Source organism: Osmerus mordax, chromosome 17 (assembly GCF_038355195.1).
Source record: "Osmerus mordax isolate fOsmMor3 chromosome 17, fOsmMor3.pri, whole genome shotgun sequence".
Taxonomy (NCBI): domain Eukaryota; kingdom Metazoa; phylum Chordata; class Actinopteri; order Osmeriformes; family Osmeridae; genus Osmerus; species Osmerus mordax.
The window spans coordinates 10,398,855-10,413,785 of NC_090066.1; the positions used below are offsets into that span (position 1 = coordinate 10,398,855).

General features: G+C 43.5%; 3 protein-coding genes across 3 annotated transcripts in view; 1 reads left to right on the forward strand and 2 right to left on the reverse strand.

Moving 5' to 3' along the window:
* Window positions 1-14,931, reverse strand: part of LOC136959951 (E3 ubiquitin-protein ligase TRIM39-like) — a 210,835-nt gene that overhangs the window by 117,584 nt on the left and 78,320 nt on the right. The gene's annotated exons all lie outside the window — the stretch shown is intronic.
* The window catches only part of LOC136959948 (E3 ubiquitin-protein ligase TRIM39-like), an 88,566-nt gene that overhangs the window by 28,027 nt on the left and 45,608 nt on the right, over window positions 1-14,931 (forward strand). The gene's annotated exons all lie outside the window — the stretch shown is intronic.
* Window positions 202-4,098, reverse strand: LOC136960120 (leiomodin-2-like). Its single transcript, XM_067254462.1, has 4 exons — window positions 3,799-4,098; window positions 2,617-3,330; window positions 1,724-2,365; window positions 202-583 (listed from the first exon to the last, which is right to left on the reverse strand). The coding sequence occupies exons 1-4, from the start codon at window positions 4,072-4,074 to the stop codon at window positions 557-559; spliced, it is 1,659 nt and encodes a 552-aa protein (XP_067110563.1). The 5' UTR covers window positions 4,075-4,098; the 3' UTR covers window positions 202-556.

The following is a 14,931-nucleotide window of genomic DNA, read 5'->3' on the forward strand; positions in this document are numbered from 1 at the left end:
TTGTGTTTGTGTGTCTTGGAAAAATTCCCTGTAGGAGCAAGTTCTGGGATGAGTGCATTTGGCAAGTGTCCTGACAGCGGTTGACTGTGTGTTGAGGTTAACAGTTGCCTAACCTGTATAAATGTGTTACTCTTATTGAATATATACAGTTTTTCTCACGCACAGTATCAACACAGTTGAGGATGTTCAAACCGGACAGGATTGTCATTGCATTATTATTTTTAATTAGTTGCCAAAACCTACCATTAACTAAATAAACGTAAAATCACACATAAACTCACTTTTATGTTTCATAATATAGGCTACCGTATTACCTTGCCCTCCAACAGCAGAGTATTTACATTTATACATTAAACATTTAAAATGACAAAATATGAATTCAGTAAACACTTTATACTGTATAAAGTACAGTAACTTATTTGTAAAAAAATAAAATTAAAATCCTCCAAATTTATAGTAAAGGTAACAGTAACTATGCACATTTCCAGTTTATTGTTGTAGAAATGTCTGATTTGTCTCTTCTTGGTAGGTCCTGGTGGAATATTCACGATCTTCATTATATAAGAATGTTTGGAACCTCGACCTGCAATGGACAAAGAACGTTTGTCAGATCCTCCAAGTTCATGACCATGTGTGAGTATACTTCAAATACTCTTCAAACTGTCCAGAACATACCGAGCTACCATTAAGTCAGGAAAGGTTTCAAGATTGCTATTCGACAGGTCTGTCAGCTCTCATTTTATGTGTGTTTCTTTTAGTAATACTATGTTTTTTTGCATACTATGTATGCTTCAAAATGGAAGTATGGTCACAATGCATTAACTTGATCGCTGTCCATCAACAAGTGTACAGCTTTACAGTTGTCTGGCTCGTTGATACAGTGTGTGCTGTGTTTTGATTACAAGGGAGGCAACTCTTATCCAAGGTCCAGTTAAATGGGTCTATTTATATCTGCATTAAGTGGCAGGGATTTACAGCCAAGTGACCCTGGCATCTGAGGGCAAGACTGATTTTCCATTGTGGCCAACAACATAACTAGCTGCACCATCGTACAGATATACCGTCTATACTGACTATAACAACATTGTTTTACTCTGTGTGGTAAGTCTTCTGATGACCATTTGTGTGTTTCACTCACTCACTCACACTTTCTCTGTCTCTCTCACGATCTCTGTCTGTCTCTCTCTTTCTGTCTCTCTCTCACTTTCTCTCTCTCTATCTAGAATTAGAACAGTCCAGTCAACCACCGAGCCTTCCAGGTTGAGGCGCTTATGTCACCTCAGAAATCTAAAGCACGTATACCCTTTCGACAGTTTGACTACGCGCTAAGGTACCCAGGAATCCCATTATTTCCTTTCAACCAGCCTCTCAGTCGGAAGATTCACTAGCTTTTATCATTTTTTCCCCCTCAATGACATAGCGTCTGCTTGCTTTCCTATATCCTGTTTCACAAATTCCCTAAATGGAGCGATGTTGGTTGTTTCCAGTGTTATGTGAGGCTGGTGGTGAAGTATTAATGCAGAATGTGCTGACCACATTCCCCTATAATGTGTGTGTGTGTGTAACTGGTAAACCCCTCTAAGGTTAGGTCTGTTCTGGTCTGTTAGGATCTGTTTCCTGGCGTTTCTTAATGAGGCATTACGTGGCAAAAACGTATCGCTCCTCTATGTTTGATGATGACTGGAGGACACACACCAGACAACCGCACACACACAACACTCACCCGTCGGAGGGAGCGGATGCTGCTGTTGCGGATGGAGTCCATGAGCTGGTCGCGGGAGGAGCGTAGCGGTGTGGACGGCCGGCTGGACTCCTCCCCCCGCTTCTCCACCACGGGCCTCAGGGCGTTCTTCAGCTCCTTTAGGATGCTGCTGGTCTCCTTCTCTTTCCCTCCACCCTTCTTCCCCTTCTTCCCCTTCCCTTTCCCCTGCTTCCTGCTGGACTCCTCGTGCAGCTTGATCACCTCGGCAATCTTCCGGGTAGGCTTTCTCTTCTCGGCTTGAGGTAGGCAGGGAGGCGGGGGTGGGGGAGGAGGCGGCGGGGGGGGAGGAGGTGGTGGTGTCACAGGCACAGCCGGGTGCTGCCGCTTGGGCGGGGGCTTGGGGGAGGACCAGGGCGAGGTGCGGGGCGAGGCTGCCGGCGTCGCCCTCTGCAGTGCACTGGTGCGGGGGTTAAGTGGCCCCGTCGCTGGGCCGGCCCCCTGCTGTGCCTGCCGCTGCTCCTGGAGGCGCCGCTGGCGCTGGCGGTCCTGGTTACGGGTCAGGATGCCCGTCATGCTCATCCTGGGGCCAGGTAAGAGGAACTGATAACCCAGTTTGATCAGGGTGTGGTTCTCTCTCAGGAGCTTCACCATCTCCATCTCCACCTGAGAGACAGAGGGAGAGAAGAGGGAGGGGAAGAGAACCGAGGGAGGGTGAGGGTGTGAGGAAGGAGAAAGAGGGCAGAGAAAGATGTGACGGGAGGAAAGTTTATTTTGGAATTGTCTTCACATTGTCTTCACAGGGTGAATAATAACAATAATAGTGAACAGAATAAGGCTTAGAATGTATTATAATATTACATGCTACGAATACATCAGACTAGACTCGGTTTTAGTGTGGAGGTGTGGATACTGACCTGTCCTCCACACATGTGCCTCTGGTTGTGGAAGCGTAGCTCTGTGAGGGTGCTGTTCTCTGTCAGGGCCTGGACCATCGCCAGGACCCCTTTCCCCGTCACATAGTTGGACTCGATGTTCAGGCTGACGATGGAGCTGTTCGCTCGCAGCATCTTGGCGATGGCGAGCGCCACCGAGTCGTCAGCGTGCGTGTTGGCGAGGTTGAAGACGCGCACGTGGGTGTTGGACCTCAGCGCCTCGGCGAAGCGGACCAGCGTCTCCTGAGCGACGTCGTCGATGTTGTTGAGGTTGACCTCGGTGAGCTCGGGGTCGTCGGCAAGGACGCGCTCCAGAGCGTCGTCTACGACGGTGGGGTTTCCGGGGCTGGCGTTGGGGTCGTTAGGGGGAGGAGGGGGCGGGGTTAGTCGCATAGGCTCCACCCTCTGGGGTTTCAGAAGGTTGGGAGGAGTGTGCTGGCATGGAGTAGGACCAGAATCATTTGGCAGCTCCACTTTGGGTTCCTCTTCCGCCTGCTCTTCATCGTCCTCTTCCTCCGTTACTGCTTCCTCCTCTTCCTCGCTCTCCTCCTCATCCTCACTCTCCTCCCCTTCCTCTTCCTCCTCTTCCTCTTCATCTTCGCACCCTTTCTTGTCTTTCTCATTCTCTCCATCCTTGTCCTCTGCTTCGCTGTCGCTGTCCGTCACACACTCTTCCTCACTCTTCTCCTCTTCATCCTACATTCAGACACAGTGGAAGTCTGTTCATTCACAAACTGGCACTCACCACCCGATATGCCTCTAAGCTTATCAGCTTACCCTTATCGCCCCCCTCCACATATTTCCTCCTGCCCAACCCAACTGGCAGTCAGGGACATGGAAAACGTCAATTGACTCAAATGACAAACATTGGAAAGTTGCTTAGTTGATCTTGCTTATGTGTAAGGTCAGCTAAACTACTGTTAGATCAATTAAACGGCTGAAAGATGCTGGAATGATCCCATCTCTTTTATACAAGGAGACCATGTATTTTTCTCTCTTTGTCTCTGTCACTGTCTGCTGCTGTGTCCTCTACTTTTTGTGTCTCGATGTACATAAATAGCTCATGTATTGTCCCCCGTTTCTTTTTTTATCAGAACATGCTATATACAATGCAGACGAGTATTCATCAGAACAGTCTCCAAGTGAACCATCTGCTTAGCTGACCTGCTTGGTGCTGCCTCCCTCCCTCTCGTCCTCCATAAGTTTCCTTGTCTCCTTCTCCCAGTACTGGAGCAGTGCGTCGCGGTCGAACGTCCCGGTGGGCGTCTTGTCCGTCTGGTCCCTCTGCCTCAGCCCGATGGGCACGTTGGCGTCGGGGTCGATATCCGCCAGCTCCTTCTCCAGCTCGGCCAGCTCCTCTGGGCTGAGGGAGGCCAGTAGCTCGTCCTCGTCCATGTCCTCATACTTGCTCAGCTCCCTCCTGTAACCAAAGCAGCTCATGGTTCCAGGTTCTGCTATGTCAGGGTGTTCAGACTCCTGGTGGACGGGGGGGACGGGGACGGGGACGGGGGACGGGGGACTCTGTTAGGGGTTCGGAGCCTGGCCTGGCTGAGGTCTCCCTGGGGTTGAAGTCAAGTCAGAGCGGGGTGGTCCCTCCTGGTTGGAGTCTAGACGAAGGGTCCGACCAGCCGATTGTAGGGAACGGTCGCAGTGTAGAGTAGAGGGGACGTCTGGTTATTGCAAGTGTGTGTGTGTCCCTCTCCTCTCCTTCATAATCTCTCCAGCTGCTGCCTGGGCCTTAAAAGAGGGATCATTCAGGGGGGAGTGTAGGGAGGTGCGGGCCATGATGCATGGGCTTTTTTGGGAGGCGGTGGTCAGAGAGGATAGAAGCCATGAAAAGCATGTGAGCTCAGAGAGAGAAAAATGGGTGGGGGGATAGAGAGAGTAAGGGAGCTAGAGAGAGAGACAGAGAGAGAGAGAGACAGAGAGAGAGAGAGAGAGAGAGAGAGAGAGAGAGAGAGAGAGAGAGACTAACTCGTCCCACTGGGAGGGACAGCCTGTTGTCTGTGTATCCTGAGTGATTTGTTCAAAGCCAAAAAAAGCCCAAATGGACATGAGAGCGATTGAGTCTAAGAGTAAGAGAGGACGACTGTGAAAGACTGTAGACCGCTTTGGCAACATTTTTTAACCTGAACATTCATGCCAATAAAGCATGTTGAATTGAATTGAAAGAGAGGGAGAGATAGAGACAGAGAGGAAGAGAAAGGGTGAGCGAGAGAGACGAGAGAGAGTGATAGAGAGACACAGTGAGACAGAGAGAGAGGGCACAGAACTTGTGTCAGAGAAAATTTGAACATAAACGAGAAACACACATGATAGAAACATGTAATCACAGACCAGACACACAAACACAACCACACTGAAGCTGTGTACAAAGACAGAAGCAATGTCCATTTTGGTTTGGTACTTCTTAAGTACCTTTATCAGCATTCACTCAACATTGTTGTGACTGACCCTAGCCCTCCAAAAGATTAGTCTCAATATTTTACATACACAATAACACAATCCGGAAAATGATTTGATCTCTTCATGTCCTCTGGTGGGATTTCATATTTTTAGACAATTATAACAACTCAAATCCTCAGAATAACTATTGTGGCGTACGTCAGCTGGTAACATTTGAAAAGAGGGTAAGAGATGAGCAGCTTCCAGACTGGGCTGGCAGGCGATGCGTGGCCTGGTCGGCATTTTCTCTGTTCTCTGTAAGCAGAGTCACTGGGGGGTTTCAGACAGGTGTCCCTCCATCACATCACTCATATTCTTGGCCTGGTGTGCCTGATAAAGTTTGGTCCAGTTGGTGACCTCATTGTGGACCTTTGAATGACTTTTAGCACACAATCTTTAAAAAAAATATATATATATTGCTATCATTTGCGCCTTGGTTTTGTTCAACTGTGTATAGCTGTATGTGTTGTTTCGATCCACAGTAGCTGAGATCTTGAATTAGAACACTGTCTAGAAGCTACCACTTTAGTATGTGTTGTGTTGTAGAGTACAATGTCTAGTGTGTGTGTGTGTGTGTCAAAGAGGTTGGGTTCCTGTTGACAGGTCAGGAATGTTTAGATACCGTTGGTGAGAGAGACAACACTCTTTCCACATAAGTCTACTGGGAGTGACTGTTGCTAGCCAGCAACAGCCAAAAAACAGCACATAGAAGAAATGACATACACACAGAGTAAAGGATCATTATTTAATAAAATAAAAACTATACATCAGTGTTTGACAAGGAGACAGATGGAACAATGCATCCACAGCTGGGTTTGGTATCTTGAAGTGCTAAACGTTATTAGTTTCATTGAGTGAGCAAATAAACATTTCAAATGTCTTAAAAGCAGCTTATCGACTCCTGCATCCGCAAACATCAGAATCAGAATTCAGTTTATTCGCCATGTATGTTATACAAACGAATTTACTGTGGCAGGGAGGTGCAAAACACTAAACATATACGAATCTTAAATTAAGTAAAAGTACAAAAGTTGAACTATTTCTAAGAACTAAACAATCTTGGCATCAGGTTAAGCTTCTTGAAATTTCTGTTGGCTTGCTTTTTTGTAATGTGACCCAAGAGTGCAGTTTAGAGTGGTTTACAATCTGCTCTCAACGGGGACATCTTCACTCCATCTGTAAACATTCTAAACTACACATACTAAACATTTGCTGGACACCATAGTTTTGAGGCCTTCTCTGCCCCCTTGTGGCTAGTTACAGTAACTGGGAAATGTAGAGTGTAATTGGGTGTGCTCAAGCCTTCGGCGAGAGCACAACCTTTGTTCTCTCACATATATATTATTATTTTTTTTATTTCTTTTTGCCCCCCTAAAACTCAGTCAATATTTGGCCTACATAGACAACGTAGGTGTCAAAAGTTTCGTCTTGGTAGCGATTGAGTTGCTTCTATTGGAATTTACGTTCCGTTGCATGGTTTAAGTGTAAGTTACGTTTTTGTGGCGAAAAGTGAAGCTAACGGTGGCTAATTTGCTAGCCACAGTCACTGACGCTACTAACGTCACTGCGTCACTAACGTCACGAAAACACGCGTGACTACCTTTGCCAGAACATTCGTTTAGCATCTGTTAACTTGGGGGATAGCTAGGCTAACTATAGCTTTACTGCAAGGCAGCTGCAGAAACGCCACAAGAAAAGAGGCCAGGGTGATAACTATTTACTCATTTTACTTTGTGATATGACACACAATTGTGATGTGTAATGTACAATATAAGCTGATATTATTAAGGAAGTACATCTACTTTCGGAAACAGTAGTCTACTATTTCACTGAAGTATTAGCATCATGACATTAGCCTGTGTTGCCCGGGCAACACATACTACAGTGGTCTATGATGTAGCGTTATCTGTTTTCAATCGTTAAAATAAACATTCCTCACATATACATTTTCGTTGTAGGATTTATTATGACATTAGAAAACGATTTGTTGGTGAAATTACCATTACCTGTGGTTTCAAACCAGTGTAGCTCACTGCAACGCTGTAGCTTACGCGAGACACACTACAAAAACATCTAGCTACAGTACACAGCTGTTTAGGAAGTCAAACGGCGACAGAAAATGTTCGGCACTCCCCTTACTTAAATCAAAAGTCTATCTAACTACTAACCTGAACTTCATTGCCACAGCCTAAACGTTGTCAATCTGTTCATGAAAATAATTAATTTCAGCCTAAACCGTACAACGGAACGTTAAATCCAATTCAACCAACGCAATCGCTACCAAGACGAACACAGCAGTAGTCTAGTACTGTACCGTAGTAGTACAATTTACCGGGGCAGCTTCTCCACACAGGGCTATATCGCATTTTGCGTTGTTACTGACCATGATCGCTACCAGTGAGCTTTTTATGAATGAGCAATTTTCCACTAAATAAATGTCAAGCTTATTTACGTTTTGGGGGGCATATTTTCAGTTAGCAGATGGTACCGTTTGAATCGCGATTCCATCTTCTACTGCCGGGTAACGTCGTAGAATAATCTTCAAAGGGGTTGTTTATTCATGAATGAATGCAATATGAGTAGGCTAAATGCCTGAAAATATCATGAAAAGAGAAAAACTTAAAATGACGTTTAAATCATAGAGATTAGGTCAATTTTTACACCGGTCTGCAATAATGTCACGAAAACACGCGTGACTACCTTTGGCAGAACATTCGTTTCGCATCTGTTAACTTGGGGGATAGCTAGGCTAACTATAGCTTTACTGCAAGGCAGCTGCAGAAACGCCACAAGAAAAGAGGCCAGGGTGATAACTATTTACTCATTTTACTTTGTGATATGACACACAATTGTGATGTGTAATGTACAATATAAGCTGATATTATTAAGGAAGTACATCTACTTTCGGAAACAGTAGTCTACTATTTCACTGAAGTATTAGCATCATGACATTAGCCTGTGTTGCCCGGGCAACACATACTACAGTGGTCTATGATGTATCTGTTTTCAATCGTTAAAATAAACATTCCTCACATATACATTTTCGTTATATGATTTATTCTGACATTAGTAAACGATTTGTTGGTGAAATTACCATTACCTGTGGTTTCAAACCAGTGTAGCTCACTGCAACGCTGTAGCCTACCCGAGACACTAGTGTGAGTAGCTAACAAAAACTCCTCAGCTGTTCAAGTCAAACGGTGACAGAACATGTTCGGCACTCCCCTTACTCAAAAGTCTTTCAATAGTTGAAACAATCTGACTACTAACCTGAACTTCATTGCCACAGCCTAAACTTTGTCAATCTGTTCATGAAAATAATTAATTTCAGCCTAAACCGTACAACGGAACGTTAAATCGAATTCAACCAACGCAATCGCTACCAAGACGAACACAGCAGTAGTCTAGTACTGTACTGTAGTAGTACAATTTACCGGGGCAGCTTCTCCACACAGGGCTATATCGCATTTTGCGTTGTTACTGACAATGATCGCTACCAGTGAGCTTTTTATGAATGAGCGATTTTCCACTAAATAAATGTCAAGTTTATTTACGTTTTTGGGGGCATATTTTCAGTTAGCAGATGGTACTGTTTGAATCGCGATTCTATCTTCTGCCGGTAAAGTCGTAGAATAATCTTCAAAGGGGGTTCTTTATTAATGAATGAATGCAATATGAGTAGGCTAAATGCCTGAAAATATCACGAGAAGGGACAACTTAAAAGGACGTTTAAGTCATAGAGATTAGGTCAATTTTTACACCGGTCTGCCAAATGTATTCGTTTTGATTCAGCCTGTCAGCTGCCTCTTGCAGGGGAAATGAGAAGACATCATATTTCATTCTACACTTCACTCGTATTTTGAGTTGTAAATGAGCAGCAAAAAAAAGATGCTTTTAAATCTATGTAATCTTTATAAATAATAAGTAGGCCCGATGCATTTTTATATAAAATATACAGACCCCTGTGCAACCGACGCAAGCAAGCACACCCTACAATTTCCCCAGAAATTGTATCCTCTCTAGTTATAAATGTTATTTAATGTTTACCCTGTTCTAACCTGACTGTATAAGCTAAACAGTATAAGAAGGGTTGTAGTTTCAAGGGTACCAATATACTCGGATCCAGAGGATTACAATGAGGAGAGCCCAGTATTACAGTGAGAAGAGACCGGTATCACAGTGAGGAGAGACCAGTATCACAGTGAGTAGAGACCAGTTTTACAATGAGGAGAGACCAGTATTACAATGAGAAGAGACTAGTATAACAGTGAGGAGAGACCAGTATTACAGTGAGGAGAGCCCAGTATTACAGTCAGAAGAGACCAGTATCACATTGAGGAGAGACCAGTATCACAGGGAGGAGAGACTATTATCACAACGAAAAGAGACTAGTCTCCTAATGTAGATAGACCAGACTATTATGGTGAGGACACACCAGTATTACCCATATTCAGTTTAGCATCTGCAAAACAAACTTGTACATATAGATATTAATTGGTGGATTCTTTAACAGATGAGGTTAACAAGTAGGTCAAGGTTTTCTGCTGCTGACACAACCCTGACACTCCAAAGAGTGGGTCTTAAATCACTTCATTTTTGTGATATATCTGTAGCAGGGTTTTCTAGGCATTTAGTAGGCAAGGCACCACCCTGATAATGGGTTTTAGGACATCAAAGAAACGGAAGAGGTCTGTCCTTAACCACTGATCCATTAACAATAACTAATGATTACTTTATTACTTGTATACTGTTTTGAATGCTCTGAATAAACAATGTTTGAACTTTACCCTGTTATGTTAGCTCATGAGGACATGGAACGTTGAGTCCATTTCTAGGAGTCCTATCTAAAAACCTAAACAAAAGCTATCTAGCATGCGGTGTCCTTTTTGTGTGCTTGCGAAGGCTATGCTAATAGTCACCCATCCTCCCATATTGTGATACCATTTAACTCCCTTGATTTCCTGTATTATTGGTCCAGTCTTCTGAGATGCTCAACTTGAGTGTATCAGACACCTGCACTTCATAGATCTATAATATATATGTTGATTTTGAACTTGAACTTGTATTTGGCGATTCCATTAATTGACTTGGTACTATAACAGCAATTGGGTAGGCTACTAATACGTCTTAATTTGGCGAGCCAAGCCAGAAGTGCAACATCCGCGGTTGGTGATTTCCCATCAAATTCCTCAAAGCCTGCCTAGTTGTAGCTACGCACCATAGAAAAAAAGGTAAGAGCTGTTTTGGAGCTTGTGGATAGAACCTGTTGATTTTGAATACTGTTTAAGAAGGGCTGAGGGACAGGAGACGGGGAAGCCCTGCTGTGGTGACGCACCGCGAACTACAGTTTTCTGGTTCTGATTGTGCCAGGTCAATGTAAGGTTGTTAAAGGCAGATTATTATTTCGGATGACACTGTGTTGAGGATACATGGTCATTGTGATGGATACATGAATATGCACAGCATGGAGTGCTTGTGGAAGAGGGAACATGTAAACCTTTTAAACCGATTTACCAAAGTAATTGATCGCCAAGCCCTCTCTCTCTCTCTCTCTCTCTCTCTCTCTCTCTCTCTCTCTCTCTCTCTCTCTCTCTCTCTCTCTCTCACTCTCACTCTCATATCACAGATGCTTGACTAAATGTTGTTCTCAATAAAGTTATCATTTTGTGTTTCATTTGGTATTGCTTTTTGATGGTTGCCAGCCTAATAAACTATAGCCGACTATTCATTTGGTCATCTCGCACCGTAATGCTGTAAGCCTAAATTACTTTGCATGGCAGCCTATTTAAGAAAATAACCCTTTGGTGCACTTTATCTGTAAAACAGAGACTACTTGTTACCAACCGTTATGTTAGAATGTGAACACAGCTGGTCTTCCTCCTCCATTACACATTGTGGTGCATGGAACACGTTTTTCAGTTGTTTTTATTGACCAGAACCATACTTTAAAAACACATGAATATGCACAGCATGGAGTGCATGTGGAAGAGGGAACATGTAAACCTTTTAAACCGACTTACCAAAGTAATTGATCGCCAAGCCCTGTATGATGCAGAATCCTTCTCCGAGGACATAGTAGCCATACGAGTTGGTGACTGTGGCGAGGAGGGTGACGGGGAAGTAAATAAGTCTGAGGATGAGGATGTTCAGAGGGGTGATGAGGGTGTGTTTCTGTTCCGGGGCGGCACTAATATGACCAGGAAGTTGTTGGAGACGAGGCTGAGAAGGAACAGGAGGAAGAACAGCATGCTGTGGTCATCCTGGGGAAAGACTGTGGGCACTGCCAGCTCCATGCCAGTTCTGGATATGCCAGCTGTACCCGCTGTGGCCTAGAACCAGACCTCAGTCCAGATCCACTTGCTCCCCACGTCTAGTTGAACCCAAGCAGAACACTTCAGCACCAACTGGAACCACAAACTCTTGACCACAGTTCTGACTGGAGCCATAAGAAACGCTGAATCCAAAACCAGCAACGAACACCAAGATTTCAACCTCAGGTAAAACTGGAAGTCATTTGTCTCTGTGTGTGGGGTCAGATGGCTGAGCGGTTAGGGAATCGGGCTAGTAATCTGAAGGTTGCCAGTTTGATTCCCGGCAGTGCGAAATGACGTTTTGTCCTTGGGCAAGACACTTCACCCAACTTGCCTCGGGGGAATGTCCCTGTACTTACTGTAAGTCGCTCTGGATAAGAGCGTCTGCTAAATGACTAAATGTAAATGTAATGTGTGTGCATAATAGATCGTGATGTGTAGGGACGTTGCTTCGAATCCTGGGTTTGTGTTTCTTGAATGAGGAATTGAGAACGACGTTGTGTGGGGAGAGAGCTTTATCGGTCTCCGACTTTCTCTCTGTGTGATCTTCACTCAGTTCAGACTGCTAACATTTACATTTACATTTATTAATTTAGCAGACGCTCTTATCCAGAGCGACTTACAGTAAGTACAAGGACATTCCCCCCGAGGCAAGTCATCGGGGACGTAAGGCGTCTTACTCCACCTTCCTTCCTCTGCCCACTACCACACCCATGTTAGCAGCGCATATCCATTGGGCCACGTCCGATAAGGCGTCTTTAAAAGACGCGCGGATATGCCCACACTCACCCCGGTTGTTGTATGATCAGTGCTGCTGCCGCCCTCCACCATCCCCTTTCTCCCCCGTGCTGTCTGTCTGTTCGATCCCTCCGGGGGATTATATCTCTATTGCTCCCTGCCTCATATGTCATGTATGTATGTGTTGCATCGAGGAGGCAGGGAGTGCTTCCCTTAGATCATCCACTCCGCCAAAGTTAAATCTACATGTCCATGTCATGTAACAATAAATGCTCAAATCTAATACGTGATTGTCTTGACTGAACTACTCTTTCTCTGAGTTCACAAACACAATTCTAACAGGTTTCATACATACATGCTCTAGATATCGATGAAACATTCCAAATTCCACAACATCCGTGTGTATGAAAAGCCTGTGTCTTCAATGGCACGACTGCCTTATTCCAGGGGCTGTAACGGAGAGATTATCATCCCAGCCACTTGTCAAATTTGGCTCTGAGATTAAGACCCGGAGTGTTGATATAAGTACATTCGACCATTTCTGAGGAAGAGGAAATGTTTCTCATTGTTTTGTGGGTTACACAGCTGTGTGTGTGGTGCCAGTAATGCCTTCAGCAAAAATCGGGTACACTGCTTCTGGTAATAATGTGTGTGTGTGTGTGTTTTTTTGCCTTATAGTCTTTGGATTCTTGGAGAGCATATCAAGTGTGTTTGTGTTGGATGGGTGGGAGTATGCTGACATTAGTCACATTTATTTAGAGGTGAAATATGAAATATTTAAACAATCTAGATGGAAATACTGAGGAAAAATGACTGTGAAGCCAGTCCCTTCTTCCATGTATATGGTTTATGGCCCTAAAGCTGAACTTCAGTGATCAGGTTATACAGACTGATCTCAGTCTGTATTACCTATCAACGTGTCAGAAACTGTTTCGTATTCCATTCCTGTCTTCACCTTGTCATCTATTTGCTCAGGTGAAATATCACATCGAAAGACATTTCTGGGGTTCAAAGCCACATTATATCAATCAAGTTGAAAATATCTGTGTCACAGATGGACTGCTCTCTTTCAATTATTGAGAATGTACAGATTTTTTCAGTTGTCGTAATATGAAATTACATACATTACAACCATTTTTAGAAATACATTTCTATTTTCTAATTATTTACTGTTTTCTACTCTGTGATCAATTGAAAGCAAAAGTGATTACGGTAGTTGGGAATTGATTATTTTACAGAATGAACAGCATTCCCATACCTCTGATAGATGGAGATGTAGTTTGTGTAAGTGTGAGACAGGTAGAAAGAGAGGGAGAACATGAGAGATTGAGTGTGATATTTTTTACCTCCAGTCTCCCTATACAACCATGTAACACAATTTCCACTATGTACTTCAATGTACCAAAACATCCCAGCCCTATCAATCAACAATGTATGTCTCTGGGTGGGTATGGGTAGAAAACATGGAGTCTATCAGTGTTTCCAATAAAACGCTTGGTATCATCCTTGTGACAGATCGGTGTTGAGATTGGGCATGGTTTCATTATAAGCAAAAGTCCTAGCATGTCCTGTATTGACATGGTCACCTATCTGTTCAGTAAATATGTTAACCTTGAAGGTAAGACCTTTGACATAAGCTCTGGAAGAAACTGAGAGACCACTGCACCTTTTTCTTTCACTTTCAAAAGCTTTAGGACAATTATTTGACATTTTGAGTAAGGAACAGAAGGGTAAACATGTGCAGTACCCTTCTGTTTCTTGCTCAAAATTGTCGGCCCTTATTGGGAAGCTACAATAGCTCCCTTTAAAATGACGACTTGATACAGTTCCTCTCCTGCACTGAACCTCTTCTCCAGCAGGAACAGTTCACTTGGATTGGCGCAGCTGGCGGGGGCCAGCTAGCGAGAGATGGTGTCATGCAAAGTAGCTATCTAAAATGTTTTCGAGGCAGTCGTACTACTTTTCTTTAAAAATAAATAAAAGAAAAGCCTAGTAATAATAATTACATGGGCGTACCTATACAGACAAGAACGATTTTGCCAATTTAAGGACTGCTGGCTGTGTATGGATTTCAAAATAAAATCTGTCCAACATGACGGAAAGTGTAGTGCAGATGGGCCAAGTAACAATTATAGCATACTGTTGTAGTATGTAGTGGGCATTGGTTTGCGTATTATTTATTGGAGTCATCTGAGCTACATGGTTGTGTGTAGGCTACTACACATTTCTAATGAGGAATATTGACATTTATTTGATGCGTTCTATCTGTATAAAAGTATGTCGAATGCTACACATGATGTGGCGTAAACGTCACAATGGTGTATATTCATACTTCAATGAAACATTACAGAGCTACATCAAATTTCTTCTGAACAGGCAGGCGAATAGTAACTTGAAGACTATTGTAAGCTTTCTCAGAAGATTTTCTCAGGCTCTTCAGACAATTTTGTGCTTGTTGGTGAGTAATTCTTATTTACACATTAATGTTTCCCCTATTTATTGTAATCTTACACAAAACATAATTTTATGCTACATTTAATTCACACTTTCGTTATGCAGTTACCGTAAATATCATGGCTGTACAACTAAGAAAATGTCTCTCAGATTCAAAATTCTAATACATTTAAAGCAAGTTTTGATAATAAATCAATCAATAAAGCTTAATAATTTAATGGCTCTGGTCGGTACCTATACAGACAAGAAAGATGTTGCCAATTTAAAGGACTGCTGGGCTGTATGGATTTCAAAATCAAATCTGTCCTACATGACGGAACGTGTAGTGCCGATGGGCCAAGTAATAATT